General features: G+C 43.9%; 3 protein-coding genes across 3 annotated transcripts; all 3 read right to left on the bottom strand.

The window, feature by feature from the left end:
* Positions 1-744: 744 nt before the first annotated feature.
* Positions 745-3269, bottom strand: LOC138210792 (tripartite motif-containing protein 16-like). The gene has a single exon (XM_069170113.1). The coding sequence runs from the start codon at positions 3267-3269 to the stop codon at positions 1620-1622; it is 1650 nt and encodes a 549-aa protein (XP_069026214.1). The 3' UTR covers positions 745-1619.
* A 7189-nt stretch (positions 3270-10458) lies between these two features.
* LOC138210690 (tripartite motif-containing protein 16-like) lies at positions 10459-12149 on the bottom strand. The gene has a single exon (XM_069169982.1). It carries the CDS (start codon positions 12121-12123, stop codon positions 10459-10461), a length of 1665 nt encoding a protein of 554 aa, XP_069026083.1. The 5' UTR covers positions 12124-12149.
* Positions 12150-12629: 480 nt separating this feature from the next.
* Positions 12630-15189, bottom strand: LOC138210833 (tripartite motif-containing protein 16-like). The gene has a single exon (XM_069170166.1). The coding sequence runs from the start codon at positions 15187-15189 to the stop codon at positions 13519-13521; it is 1671 nt and encodes a 556-aa protein (XP_069026267.1). The 3' UTR covers positions 12630-13518.
* Between the last annotated feature and the right edge of the window lie 526 nt (positions 15190-15715).

Here is a 15715-nt window from a genome sequence, read left to right as displayed (position 1 = left end):
AAATCCACTTTGATGAGTTGGTATCATAATCCCTGGTTTCAAAATAAAATGTGAATCTGTCTGTAATCATTATTTCCTTAATCTTATAATCTTAACTATCCTGCCGTACTCTTCTAATTCCTCTCCTGCTTCAAATCATCCCCCAAATCTGATCCAATAACTCTTCCAGAATTCCCTCTTTGCTTTCAGAATGATTTTTTATGAACCCTCGTTTCTGATTGTTCGTATTGTATTAAATTCTGGAAGTGATGTGATTTTTCTTCTTAACCTAAGAGAGCTTTGTTTCTTTCTGTCGCTGCTCTCCAACACTCATCTGTCCACCAGGGGGCAGCCTTTCTCTTCATCCTTCCTTCACCTTTAGCACATGTTGGATTTGCAGCTTCCAGCACTGTAAATATTAATTTTCTATTAATCTGTTCAATATCTTCATTTCAATCTATTTGATCCATTTCTCGCTCATATATATATATATATTTTAAAGACCCACTTACCCACTATATCTCCTGCTTCCTCCTTTGTAAAGATACTTTACAACATATTGGAAAATGGCCACCACCCACAGATGTTTCATCTTCTACATCCCACTCACACATCCCTGCTAGATTCCTCCATACTATAGTTAAATGTAGTGCAGACGTGTTCCCCGTGTGAACATCTAATCTAGTTTCAAATTCAACTCAGACAAGTGGTGGATGAAGTATTCAGAACATTTATTGAAGTAAAAGTACAAATACAGCAAAGAAAACAAAGATACTCCATTACAAGTCAAAGTCCTTAATTAAACAGCTTACTCAGGTAAAAGTACAGAAGCGTTAGCAGCAACATTTAGTGAAAGTATTAAAGTAAAAGTGCTGCTTTGTTCCCTCTGAATAATCTATATTACTATATATGAAGCAGTGAAAGAATTCAGCTCCTTTATTTCAGAAAAAGTTCTGATACCAGACTGAAAATACTAGAAGCCCTGCATTCAAAACCTTGTTGAAGTAAAAGTATCGTCAGCAAAAATACACTGAAAACACAAATAGTAAAAGTACACACGAACCAGAAAATGTTCCCTGTTGGTGTTTTACTATTATATATATGATGTTTTTAGATTCATATTGCTGCTGGATTAAAGTGAATCTTACCGTCATAGTCACTGAAGGTTTTGCTCATTTCAACTACTTTATATATTGTTGATTTGTAAAGCGTCATATTGAACCAGATCATCACATATTTGGAGCGTTGCTGTCCTGTGAGAACCACGTATCTAAGAAATAAACACCTTTTCAGCTTTGTCAGGATTTATAAAATAGTTAATTTAGCAGGAGAATCATCTCAGTCCATAAAAGAACGTTTAAATCTCTTTAGTTTATCAGAAAATAATTCAAAATTCAACTTCACCAAATTTAGAGATACGTGGTTTTCACTACAGGAACGGTGTGAAAAGAGCTTAAAAACAATAATAAAATTTATTAACATGAAGATAACAACTATCAAGAAGACGTCCAGGTGACGCCCATAATGCTTGATTGACAGCAGATCTTTGTTCAGAGCAGAAACGCCTCAATGATGGAGAGAAAATGAAATGGAAAATGAAAACGCAGGTTTAAACCCACTGAAACCTGAAAGACTTCAGTTTATTTCAGTTTACAAAACTCAGCAGAGTTTCCAACGAAGGCAGACCAAAGTCCAACGTGGAGCGGCTGAGTGAACGTGGTCTGGACTCTGTGGAGGAGAGTCATGGTCTCAGAGACGCTGTAGAAGGACAGAGTACCTGCACTGTGATCCAGGTACACCCCCACTCTGGAGGATGGAGGACCTGAGACGGGAGTTTCAATGTTGTTGTACCAAAGACTGTTATTGGGACAATCTAATGACCAAGATTTGTTATTACGTCCAAATCTACTTTGTCTGTTGATATTCTTGTATGCGACTGCTACAAGAACTCTTCCTCTCATCTCCACCTCAAAGTAACAATGTCCAGTCAGACTCTCTCTACTCAGGACCTGACAATATATACTGAATCTGTCTGGATGATCAGAATAAGACTGATCATGATCCATTAATGTTACTTTTCTGTTCTCATCAGATAATAACATCTGTCTGTATGCTGTGTTTGGATCCAGTGTGATTTCTTGTGAATATCTTAAGAATCCAGCTCTGGTCTTTGGTTCTGGTTGTGACAGTAAAACGTCCACTTCATTCACTGACACTGAGATCTTCTTCCATTCTTCACCCAAAACTTGCTGTAGTTTATCTCTGACCTCTGACACAGCTGCTGTCACATCCTGAAAGTAGGTGAGAGGACGGATATGGATGCTGGATGAGTCTGTAGGCTCACTGAGTGCTGACACTGAGGGGTAGTTGTGCAGGAACTCGTTGTGATCCTCTGTGTGTGAGAGCTGCTCCAGCTCGGCGTCTTTCCTCTTCAGCTCAGCGATCTCCTGCTCCAGCTTCTCCTGAAGCTCTTTGACTCGACTCACTTGGGTTTCCTGCTGGGATCTGACCTCCTGCTTCACATCGCGGCTTCTTTTCTTGAGGAGACTCATCAGCTGGGTGAAGAGCTTCTCGTTGCCCTCCAGTGTTTTCTCAGCAGACTGATTGATGTCCTCCACCTCCTGCTGAAGCAGCTTCACATCTTTCTGTCTGTCCTGGATTTTCTGCTGGACGTTTCCTCGACTCCCCTCGAGCTCTCTCTGCCTCTCGGTCCTTTCTGCTGCAGCTGAGACGGTGTCGTGGTCTTTATGTTCATCCACAGAGCAGAGATAACAGATAATCTGACGATCGGTGCGGCAGAACATCTTCATCACCTCGTCGTGAAGAGAGCAGATGTTCTCCTGGAGCTTCTTGGAGGGGTTCACCAGCTTGTGTTTCTTTAATGGAGCGACATCATAATGAGGCTGAAGGTGTTTCTCACAATAAGAAGCCAGACAGACTAAACAGGACTTGACAGCTTTCAGTTTTCTCCCAGTGCAGACATCACAGGCCACATCTTCAGGTCCAGCATAGCAGTGATCAGCAGGAGCAGCTTGGAGTCCAGTCTTCTTCAGCTCCTCCACTAAAGCTGCTAACATGGTGTTTTTCACCAGGACAGGCCTCGGTATGAAGTCCTGCCTACACTGAGGACAGCTGTAGACTCCTTTCCATTCCTGTCCGTCCCAGTGGACTTTAATACACTCCATGCAGTAGTTGTGTCCACATAGAAGAGTCACTGGATCCTTCAGTAGATCCAGACAGATGGAACAAGAGAAGGTTTCTCGGTCCAACGGAACTCCTTTCTGCGCCATTTCACCTCTCAGCAGCAGTGACTGTGTGAGTTTCACTTCCTCAAAGATAAAACTAGTTTCAGCTCTGACTTAAATATCATGTGACTCTGCAGCCAATGAGGACATCAGCTCTTAGACTCCACCCCATGTTGGCTCCGCTAATCTTCAAGCTGCAGATCTGAAGGAGGGAACAAGGAAATGTGACAGATAAATAAATAAATGAAAATAAAAATCAAACTAAAATATAAAATATAGGTTTTACCAATTCAGTGAAATAAATTATTTTCCTCAATCCTGTTTCTTTCAAGTATTGTAATGACACTTCCTTCCCCTTCAGGTTTATTTCATCTCTGTAGCTCCTCAACTTCCAGCTTCTTCTTTAAACTCGTCTTGCTCTCGTGTGAATTTCTGTCAATAACAAATGATATGATCTACAGATTCTGGTATTTTGCAGCACTCACATAATCCCGTCGGGTGTTTTATTCATTAACTGCATTGTTTTGTTCAGCCTTGTGTGTCCGACCCTCAGTCTGGTTCATGTGTTGTCCTCCGGACGTCCTCCCTTTGCCAACTTCTCTCTGAATAGCATGAAGGCGTCTTCCTGTGTCTCCAAACTGTGCTGCCGCTCCTTCACCATGTTTCTTCTCTATTAATTTAGCTTCCGCTTCACTGAATAAAATCTCTGTACTGTGCTGACACTCCAGATTCAGATTAAACTTTATTGTCATTGCACAGTGTACAAGTACTTGGACAACAAAAATCAGTTTTAGTATCTGACCAGAAGTGCAAAAGAAAGCAGTAAAAGTGCAGTGTGTTAGATGAATGAAGTATAAAAAGTTTCAACAGTATGGACAGATAAATACAGTCATGTATATATATATAGTATAAACAGTCAGTGTATAGTCATTGGAGGAAGGTGTCTGGTGTGTGTGGGAGGGGAGGGGTTGGTATTGGTTGGTGTTGAGGGCAAGGTTGTTGTTGGCGCGCCACACCGCCAGGTGCCGGACCTCCTCCCTGTAGGCCGACTCATCATTGTTGTTGATGAGGCCCACCACCGTCGTGTCGTCTGCAAACTTGATAATGGTATTGGAACCATGTACAGGCGTGCAGTCATAGGTGAACAGGGAGTAGAGGAGAGGACTCAGTACACAGCCCTGTGGAACGCCAGTGTTCAGGGTGAGGGTGGAGGAGGTGTGATTGCCTAATCTAACATACTGGGGTCTGTTGGTTAGGAAATCCAGTATCCAGCTCCAGAGGGAGGTGTTGATGCTAAGGTCACCCTGTTTGGTATTCAGTTTGGACAGGATGATGGTGTTGAATGCTGAACTGAAATCGATGAACAGCATTCTCACATAGGTGTTGTTGTTGTCCAGGTGGGAGAGGGCGGAGTGAAGTGCTGTGGAGATGGCGTCCTCTGTACACCTGTTCTGGCGGTAGGTGAATTGGAGGGGGTCCAGTGTGGGTGGTAGGCAGGTTTTGAGATGAGCCAGGACCAGCCTCTCGAAGCACTTCATGATGATGGGGGTAAGTGCAACAGGACGGAAGTCGTTTAGGCTCGCTGCAGTGGATTGTTCCAGAGCTCGTTTTGATCATTTATCTGCTCTGTATCGTTTTCCCTTCATCCCTCTGTGAGCCAGCACCCACATAAGTGATGCAAATATACCCATATTTTTAAGTGGGAACAGCATTTCCTATATTTCGTTGATTAAATCGTATCTGTTGTGAGATGTGAATGATTGTAATGACAATAATGTTGAACTGGAATCTGAACAGATGTTGACCTTTCTGATCTGAACCTCCTCCAACTGCTGCAGTGCTGTTAACATGGCCGACGTCTCCACTGTATAAACAGACAGATGGTCTGACGTCCTTCTTTTGACTGCGCATGGTGACCGCAACAACAACAACAACAACAACCCAGTTCTACCTGTATTAGGATCTTTAGATCCGTCCGTGTGTGCTGAGGTAAATGACTGATATGTCGTCTGTAGTCGATCCGCCACCACTCCTGCAATATTACCAAGATCGTTAAGTACTTGGGTTTGTTCCAAAAAATAAGTATCAACTGTAAAATCTGTTGATGTTTGACAAGTATCCTCTGAATATGATCACTCCATGTTAATTTATCATTTAACAAACACCTAAAAAAACAAAAAACTTTCACTTGTTTGATCTTTCATCCATGAATCTTTATCCGAGTGTGACCAGGTGATAAAACTCAGGAGACAGAATAAACTGGAACTTGAGACCGACGTAGACAAAGATGTGAACTTTATTACATTGTAGAAAATAAAACGTATCTCCAGTCGACTGGATAATCCAACTAAACACAGGGAATAATGAAGGGGTTGAAATAACTATGTTTAATACAAAAATCAAATCAACCATAAATTAATAACCAAAGAAATAAAGAACGTGGGTCCAAACTGCTCTGTCAGGGAGGCTGGTGGAAAGTAAGGTGGACAACAATTAAACACCACTGCAAACAAACTGATTGGAGCTAAACCAACCTATTTAACAGCACTACAATATGCTGAAACTTAAAGACACTCAAACAAAACATGCATAAAGACCGCTACCATTTTGTTCTCCCTGGCAGCCACACTGGAAGGAAATTAAACAGGAAAACAGCCCAAACTATTTCATATTAAAACAAACTAAAACCTAACAAACGGTGGGAAAAGAACAGTAGCCGGCTTCTCTTAGAAGTATCTGGTAAAAAAAACTAAAGGAAACAAACAAACAAATAAATATACAAAAGAAGCGTTAAGACAACATTTGACAAACTATATGCAGAGTGGAAACAAAAGCAAAATACCTTCCAGGCCTGAAACGAAGCCCTTCCCCTCAGCTGGAAACATGCAGGTGCCTGGAGACTATTTATAAAACAAAAAGGCCACGTTAATGTGTTAAAAAGAACAATTGATTAATGCATCTTTTATTTGGTCTTAAAAACTAAAAGACACAGTTCATCTTTATATTTGTTCACTACTAACACCGTCTTTTTCAACAAATCTTTTAAAACAAAGGGAGCCTACCAAAATCACCACCAAATGAAGGCGGGGCCTCAGCTGGAGCTCAGGTGTGCAGGAAAGAGGCCCAGGTGAGCGTCCTGCCTCCCTTTATAGCCTCTCTCTTCCGCTCCTGCCTGGGTCCTAGTGCTAGACTGGTATCTGCCCGTCCACGTGAGCATCAACTCCTCTCTTTCTGGTAAACATGACTGTTTTAGTTGTTTTATTCCACAGAAATCTTGAATCTCCATGAATAAGACCATCTTTCTACCACGTTCACAACCTCTTGGACTTTTCCCTTTAATAAAGGAGTCTTTCGTTGGAGTCTTCGGGGGTCACTGAGTATAACTACTGCTATCTAAATATGTGTTTACTTTCCGTGCCTGTGCGTATATCTACTCGTAGATATTACAGGCCTCACACTCGTTCACACCAACACTGTAACCTTCCCTGTGTTATCTAGTCCACCCGTTCCACTCATACCCAACACCTCGTCACCGGAGGACTCTGGAACTGTCAGTCAGCTGCAAGACAGACTTCATCTCTGGCTTTGCTATCCAGCAATCGCTGGACTTCCTTGGATCACACCGGACAACACATCCACCCTGCTGCTCTCAGACCCACTGGTAGGGGGTGGAGGGAGGGAGGGTGGTGGTGGTGGTGGTGGTGGGGGGGTACAGGTCTACTCATCTCCCCCAAATGGAGGTTTTCTCTTTACCCACTTCCACTTCCTACCTCACTGTCTTTTGAGTTTCATGCTGTGACAGTTTCTCATCCGGTCCAATGAAACATTGTTGTCCTCTACCGTCCTCCAGGTCCTTTGGGAGATTTATTGGACGAATTAGACGTCCTCCTGTCAAACTTCCCAGAAAATGGTCCTCCACTTGTCCTTCTGGGTGACTTTAACATCCAGACAGAGAAGTCATCTGACCTTTTCCTTCTACTGTCTTCCTTTGCTGTCTCCCTCAGTCCTTCCTCTCCTCCTCACAAAGCCAGAAACCACCTGGACTATATTTCACCAGAAACTGCTCCACATCTAACCTCACTGTAACTCCACTTCATGTCTCCGACCACTTCTTTATCTCTGACTCTCTCAAACTGACAACCTGACCACATCAACAGACTCTGGACCTGTCAGTCACAACATTCACTCCCTCTCTCCCTCCTCTCTCCCTCCTCTCTGGTCTCCTCTCTGGCCTCCTCTCTCCTCCCTCTCTCCCTCCTCTCTGGCCTCCTCTCTGGCATCCTCTCTGGCCTCCTCTCTCCTCCCTCTCTCCCCCTTTCCCCCTTCTCTCCCCCTCCTCTCCCCCTCCTCTCTCCTCCCTCTCTCCCTCCTCTCTTCCTCCTCTCTCCCTCCTCCTCCTCTCCCCCTCCTCTCTCCCTCCTCTCTTCTTCCTCTCCTCCTCCTCTCCCTCTCCTCTCTCCCTCCTCTCTTCCTCCTCTCCTCCTCCTCTCCCTCCTCTTCCTCCTCTTCCCCTCCTCTCTTCCTCCTCTCTTTCTCCTCTCTCCCTCCTCTTTCTCCTCACCCCCCTCCTCTCTCCCTCCTCTCTTCCTCCTCTCCCCCTCCTCTCTCCCTCCTCTCTTCCTCCTCTCTCCCTCCTCCTCCTCTCCCCCTCCTCTCTCCCTCCTCTCTTCTTCCTCTCCTCCTCCTCTCTCCCTTCTCTCCTCCTCCTCTCCCCCTCCTCTCTCTCCTCTCCCTCCTCTCCCTCCTCTCTCGCTCCTCTCCCCCCTCTCTCTCCTCTCCCTCCTCTCCCTCCTCTCTCTCTCCTCTAATAAAAAATAAAATATGATTTCTTCAAAACATCGGTATATATTTTATTAGTGCACAAAATGAACCACGCATCAGTTGCACACAAAATCATTGTGTGCAAAGAACAAAACCAACAAAACATGAATTTCACACAAAAACATAAGTCAATGAATGATTTGCGATCAGGGACGCAACTTGGTCCGATGCTGAGAGGATCGGTTTGTCGATGGGTACGAAGCCGAGAACAGGCAGAGTCGCCTTTTCATGGAGTCTGGCTCTCTTCACCTTGAATTCAGCGAGCGTTGTGTTCTTGTGTTTCCCATCATGACTCCCATCACGTTCCTCTTTACACGTGAATCCATGTCGGACGTATTCGTTCAACCGCTTTCTTTTTTTGCTCCACATGTTAGTATGAAGGGATTGAAAATCACAAATGGCGAACAACGACAGAGCGCAATGTGGCGTGATCAGCTGCAGCCAATGATGGCCAAGCGCAGCATGACGTCACCAATAATACGTGGGCTGAATTTATTTTGAAAAAAATTGCGTGTTGCCAAATTGTCTGAAGAAAATGTTTTGACAGCTGACAAAAACGGCCGACATTGCTGGTGTGAACCGGGCTGTACTGCGTGTGTCTTACTGCGGTCAAGTGAGCCGTCGATTTACAAATTAATGACCGTCTATTCCTGAAGGTGCGTTCACACCGAGCGCCCCGTTCGGCCTGAACGCACCTTCAGTTTTAGCTTTCTCCGTGATTTTTGGGCGACACAAGCCACCGTACCGTTATGCTGCGTTCACACCAAGTAAGAGAATCTTTAGCGAACTTGGGTTTTTCTTTTTGGGGTAAACAACCTCTTTCTGAGGTCGAGAATACAAACTATATCTGCACACCTCCAGATCTAAATGCAAAACATCTGTTTGTTTGATTTTGGGGAGAATTTGAGTGAAACAAACCGTTAATTCTCATTCAAGAAAACCTTTGGACGTGTTCATAAATGTCAGCATATGCAGCATGTGACGACACCACAATGTACTTTATCTGACTTTTACAATTACCAGCATTCATTTCTAAACTTTGCAGAGATACAGAATACAGCCGGGACAAGCTGTTAACTGACCAACACATTCACAGCTAGCAGATTTACCAGTTAACCGACCTGCAAGTATCTAAACTGGCAGGAAAACAGAGCAGCTGGAGAAAACCAAGCAGACAACGTGAGACCGTCCAACGTCCACACGGAGAAGCTTTCTGCTCTGAGGTGACCGTGCTCAGCACAGAGCCGGGATTTGATTTATCATGGAAGTCATTTCAGGAAGAAACTTTCTCAGCCTGAACATATTGATGAAGCTGAGGGGCGTTCCTCTCTCACAGGGATCTGCACCAAAGGCAGGAAGATGACATTTCATGACCTTTGAGAGTCTTCAGCTGCAACCAGCGCTGTCAGTGGGCAGAGTGCTCCCTCAGGTGGTCAGTTTCTGAAACAGCAGCATCATGTTGTCTAATTCAACTCAGACAAATGGTGGATGAAGTATTCAGAACATTTATTGAAGTAAAAGTACAAATACAGCAAAGAAAACAAAGATACTCCATTACAAGTCAAAGTCCTTAATTAAACAGCTTACTCAGGTAAAAGTACAGAAGCGTTAGCAGCAACATTTAGTGAAAGTATTAAAGTAAAAGTGCTGCTTTGTTCCCTCTGAATAATCTATATTACTATATATGAAGCAGTGAAAGAATTCAGCTCCTTTATTTCAGAAAAAGTTCTGATACCAGGCTGAAAATACTAGAAGTCCTGCATTCAAAACCTTGTTGAAGTAAAAGTATCATCAGCAAAAATACACTGAAAACACAAAAAGTAAAAGTACACACGAAGCAGAAAATGTTCCCTGTTAGTGTTTTACTATTATATATCTGATGTTTGTAGATTCATATTGCTGCTGGATTAAAGTGAATTTTACCGTCATAGTCACTGAAGGTTTTGCTCATTTCAACTACTTTATATATTGTTGATTTGTAAAGCGTCATATTGAACCAGATCATCACATATTTGGAGCGTTGCTGTCCTGTGAGAACCACGTATCTAAGAAATAAACACCTTTTCAGCTTTGTCAGGTTTTTTAAAATAGTTAATTTAGCAGGAGAATCATCTCAGTCCATAAAAGAACATTTAAATCTCTTTAAATTATCAGAAAATAATCTAATTCAACTCCACCAAATTTGGAGATACGTGGTTTTCACTACAGGAACGGTGTGAAAAGAGCTTAAAAACAAGAATAAAACATATTAACATGAAGACAACAACTATCAAGAAGACGTCCAGGTGACGCCCATAATGCTTGATTGACAGCAGATCTTTGTTCAGAGCAGAAACGCCTCAATGATGAAGAGAAAATGAAATGGAAAATGAAAATGCAGGTTTAAACCCACTGAAACCTGAAAGACTTCAGTTTATTTCAGTTTACAAAACTCAGCAGAGTTTCCAACGAAGTCAAACCCGAACCCAACGTGGAACGGCTGAGTGAACGTGGTGTGGACTCTGTGGAGGAGAGTCATGGTCTCAGAGACGCTGTAGAAGGACAGAGTACCTGCACTGTGATCCAGGTACACCCCCACTCTGGAGGGTGGAGGACCTGAGACGGGAGTTTTGATGTTGTTGTACTGAAAACTGTTATTGGAACAATCTAATGACCAAGATTTGTTATTACATCCAAATCCACTTTCCTTCCAGCTCCCTGTTCTGTTGATATTCTTGTATGCCACTGCTACATCAACTCCTCCACTCCTCCCCACCTCAAAGTAACAACGTCCAGTCAGACTCTGTCTACTCAGGACCTGAAACCATTCACTGAATCTGTCTGGATGATCAGAATAAGACTGATTCTGATCCATTACTGTTACTTTTCTGTTCCCATCAGATAATAACATCCGTCCGTTTACTGTGTTTGGATCCAGTGTGATTTCTCTTGAATATCTTAAGAATCCAGCTCTGGTCTTTGGTTCTGGTTGTGACAGTAAAACGTCCACTTCCTTCACTGACACTGAGATCTTCTTCCATTCTTCATCCAGAACTTGCTGTAGTTTATCTCTGACCTCTGACACAGCTGCTGTCACATCCTGAAAGTAGGTGAGAGGACGGATATGGATGCTGGATGAGTCTGTAGGCTCACTGAGTGCTGACACTGAGGGGTAGTTGTGCAGGAACTCGTTGTGATCCTCTGTGTGTGAGAGCTGCTCCAGCTCGGCGTCTTTCCTCTTCAGCTCAGCGATCTCCTGCTCCAGCTTCTCCTGAAGCTCTTTGACTCGACTCACTTGGGTTTCCTGCTGGGATCTGACCTCCTGCTTCACATCGCGGCTTCTTTCCTGGAGGAGACTCATCAGCTGGGTGAAGAGCTTCTCGTTGCCCTCCAGTGTTTTCTCAGCAGACTGATTGATGTCCTCCACCTCCTGCTGAAGCAGCTTCACATCTTTCTGTCTGTCCTGGATTTTCTGCTGGACGTTTCCTCGACTCCCCTCGAGCTCTCTCTGCCTCTCGGTCCTTTCTGCTGCAGCTGAGACTGTGTCGTGGTCTTTATGTTCATCCACAGAGCAGAGAGAACAGATAATCTGACGATCGGTGCGGCAGAACATCTTCATCACCTCGTCGTGAAGAGAGCAGATGTTCTCCTGGAGCTTCTTGGAGGGGTTCACCAGCTTGTGTTTCTTGAATGGAGCAACATCATAATGAGGCTGAAGGTGTTTCTCACAATAAGAAGCCAGACAGAATAAACAGGACTTGACAGCTTTCAGTTTTCTCCCAGTGCAGACATCACAGGCCACATCTTCAGGTCCAGCATAGCAGTGATCAGCAGGAGCAGCTTGGAGTCCAGTCTTCTTCAGCTCCTCCACTAAAGCTGCCAACATGGTGTTTTTCACCAGGACAGGCCTCAGTGTGAACCTCTTCCTGCACTGAGGACAGCTGTAGACTCCTGTCCTGTCCTGTCCGTCCCAGTGGACTTTAATACACTCCATGCAGTAGTTGTGTCCACATGGAAGAGTCACCGGATCCTTCAGTAGATCCAGACAGATGGAACAAGAGAAGGTTTCTCGGTCCAGCTGAACTCCTTTCTGCTCCATTTCACCTCTCAGCAGCAGTGACTGTGTGAGTTTCACCTCCTCAAAGATAAAACCAGTTTCAGCTGATTTAAATATCATGTGACTCTGCAGCCAATGAGGACATCAGCTCTTAGACTCCACCCATGTTGGCTCCGCCCATCTTCCAGCTGCAGATCTGATGGAGGGAACAAGGAAACGTGACAGACTGCAGCTGCTGAGTTTGAGAGCAGTTTTTTTTATTCCTCCTCAAACTCGTCGTCTCGGCTGTGATTCATGACTAAGTTGAAGTTTCCCCCACAAACTGAGACGCCCTCTGTTTCTGCTGCTGTAACATGAAACAAAGATTTGAGGATCTTTGTTTTACCTCTGAAAAGTTCACTTATTAGTCTCCAGGGGCAACGAGCGCTGTCAGTGGGCAGAGTGCTCCCTCTGGTGGCCATTCTGGAAACAAGCAGCACCATTTAGTCTAATTCAACTCAGACAAATGGTGGATGAAGTATTCAGAACATTTATTGAAGTAAAAGTACAAATACAGCAAAGAAAACAAAGATACTCCATTACAAGTCAAAGTCCTTAATTAAACAGCTTACTCAGGTAAAAGTACAGAAGCGTTAGCAGCAACATTTAGTGAAAGTATTAAAGTAAAAGTGCTGCTTTGTTCCCTCTGAATAATCTATATTACTATATATGAAGCAGTGAAAGAATTCAGCTCCTTTATTTCAGAAAAAGTTCTGATACCAGACTGAAAATACTAGAAGTCCTGCATTCAAAACCTTGTTGAAGTTAAAGTATCGTCAGCAAAAATACACTGAAAACACAAAAAGTAAAAGTACACACGAAGCAGAAAATGTTCCCTGTTAGTGTTTTCCTATTATATATGTGATGTTTTTAGATTCATATTGCTGCTGGATTAAAGTGAATTTTACCGTCATAGTCACTGAAGGTTTTGCTCATTTCAACTACTTTATATATTGTTGATTTGTAAAGCGTCATATTGAACCAGATCATCACATATTTGGAGCGTTGCTGTCCTGTGAGAACCACGTATCTAAGAAATAAACACCTTTTCAGCTTTGTCACGTTTTTTAAAATAGTTAATTTAGCAGGAGAATCATCTCAGTCCATAAAAGAACATTTAAATCACTTTAAATTATCAGAAAATAATCTAATTCAACTTCACCACATTTAGAGATACGTGGTTTTCACTACAGGAACGGTGTGAAAAGAGCTTAAAAACAATAATAAAACATATTAACATGAAGATAACAACTATCAAGAAGACGTCCGGGGGCCGCCCATAATGCTTGATTGACAGCAGATCTTTGTTCAGAGCAGAAACGCCTCAATGATGGAGAGAAAATGAAATGGAAAATGAAAATGCAGGTTTAAACCCACTGAAACCTGAAAGACTTCAGTTTATTTCAGTTTACAAAACTCAGCAGAGTTTCCAACGATGTAAATCCAAAGTCCAGCATGGAGCGGCTGAGTGAACGTGGTCTGGACTCTGTGGAGGAGAGTCATGGTCTCAGAGACGCTGTAGAAGGACAGAGTACCTGCACTGTGATCCAGGTACACCCCCACTCTGGAGGATGGAGGACCTGAGACGGGAGTTTTGATGTTGTTGTACTGAAAACTGTTATTGGAACAATCTAATGACCAAGATTTGTCATTATGTGCAAATCTACTTTCCTTCCAGCTCCCTGTTCTGTTGATATTCTTGTATGCGACTGCTACTTCAACTCTTCCTCTTCCTCTCCTCTCCACCTCAAAGTAACAACGTCCAGTCAGACTCTCTCTACTCAGGACCTGACAACATCCAATGAATCTGTCTGGATGATCAGAATAAGACTGATTCTGATCCATTCGTGTTACTTTTCTGTTCCCATCAGATAATAACATCTGTCTGTTTGCTGTGTTTGGATCCAGTGTGATTTCTTGTGAATATCTTAAGAATCCAGCTCTGGTCTTTGGTCCTGGTTGTGACAGTAAAACGTCCACTTCATTCACTGACACTGAGATCTTCTTCCATTCTTCATCCAGAACTTGCTGTAGTTTATCTCTGACCTCTGACACAGCTGCTGTCACATCCTGAAAGTAGGTGAGAGGACGGATATGGATGCTGGATGAGTCTGTAGGCTCACTGAGTGCTGACACTGAGGGGTAGTTGTGCAGGAACTCGTTGTGATCCTCTGTGTGTGAGAGCTGCTCCAGCTCGGCGTCTTTCCTCTTCAGCTCAGCGATCTCCTGCTCCAGCTTCTCCTGAAGCTCTTTGACTCGACTCACTTGGGTTTCCTGCTGGGATCTGACCTCCTGCTTCACATCGCGGCTTCTTTCCTGGAGGTGACGCATCAGCTGGGTGAAGAGCTTCTCGCTGCCCTCCAGTGTTTTCTCAGCAGACTGATTGATGTCCTCCACCTCCTGCTGAAGCAGCTTCACATCTTTCTGTCTGTCCTGGATTTTCTGCTGGACGTTTCCTCTACTCCCCTCGAGCTCTCTCTGCCTCTCGGTCCTTTCTGCTGCAGCTGAGACGGTGTCGTGGTCTTTATGTTCATCCACAGAGCAGAGATAACAGATACTCTGACGATCGGTGCGGCAGAACATCTTCATCACCTCGTCGTGAAGAGAGCAGATGTTCTCCTGGAGCTTCTTGGAGGGGTTCACCAGCTTGTGTTTCTTTAATGGAGCGACATCATAATGAGGCTGAAGGTGTTTCTCACAATAAGAAGCCAGACAGAATAAACAGGACTTGACAGCTTTCAGTTTTCTCCCAGTGCAGACATCACAGGCCACATCTTCAGGTCCAGCATAGCAGTGATCAGCAGGAGCAGCTTGGAGTCCAGTCTTCTTCAGCTCCTCCACTAAATCTGCCAACATGGTGTTTTTCACCAGGACAGGCCTCTGTATGAACTTCTTCATGCACAGAGGACAGCTGTAGACTCCCATCCCGTCCTGTCCATCCCAGTGGACTTTAATACACTCCATGCAGTAGTTATGTCCACATGGAAGAGTCACCGGATCCTTCAGTGGATCCAGACAGATGGAACAAGAGAAGGTTTCTCGGTCCAACTGAACTCCTTTCTGCTCCATTTCACCTCTCAGCAGCAGTGACTGTGTGAGTTTCACTTACTGAAAGATCAAAATAGTTTCAGCTGATTTAAATATCATGTGACTCTGCAGCCAATGAGGACATCAGCTCTTAGACTCCACCCATGTTGGCTCCGCCCATCTCCCAGCTGCAGATCTGATGGAGGGAACAAGGAAACGTGACAGACTGCAGCTGCTGAGTTTGAGAGCAGTTTTTTTTATTCCTCCTCAAACTCGTCGTCTCGGCTGTGATTCATGACTAAGTTGAAGTTTCCCCCACAAACTGAGACGCCCTCTGTTTCTGCTGCTGTAACATGAAACAAAGATTTGAGGATCTTTGTTTTACCTCTGATAAGTTCACTTATTAGTCTCCAGGGGCAACGAGCGCTGTCAGTGGGCAGAGTGCTCCCTCTGGTGGCCATTCTGGAAACAAGCAGCACCATTTAGTCTAATTCAACTCAGACAAATGGTGGATGAAGTATTCAGAAACATTACAACAGTATTTAGAACAGACGACAGAGTTGTTGAA

The sequence above is a fragment of the Embiotoca jacksoni genome, unplaced genomic scaffold, assembly GCF_022577435.1.
Source record: "Embiotoca jacksoni isolate LCO1_2020_lvr unplaced genomic scaffold, fEmbJac1.0.p SCAF_48, whole genome shotgun sequence".
Lineage (NCBI taxonomy): Eukaryota > Metazoa > Chordata > Actinopteri > Embiotocidae > Embiotoca > Embiotoca jacksoni.
This window is presented reverse-complemented; position numbering and strand designations above follow the sequence as displayed.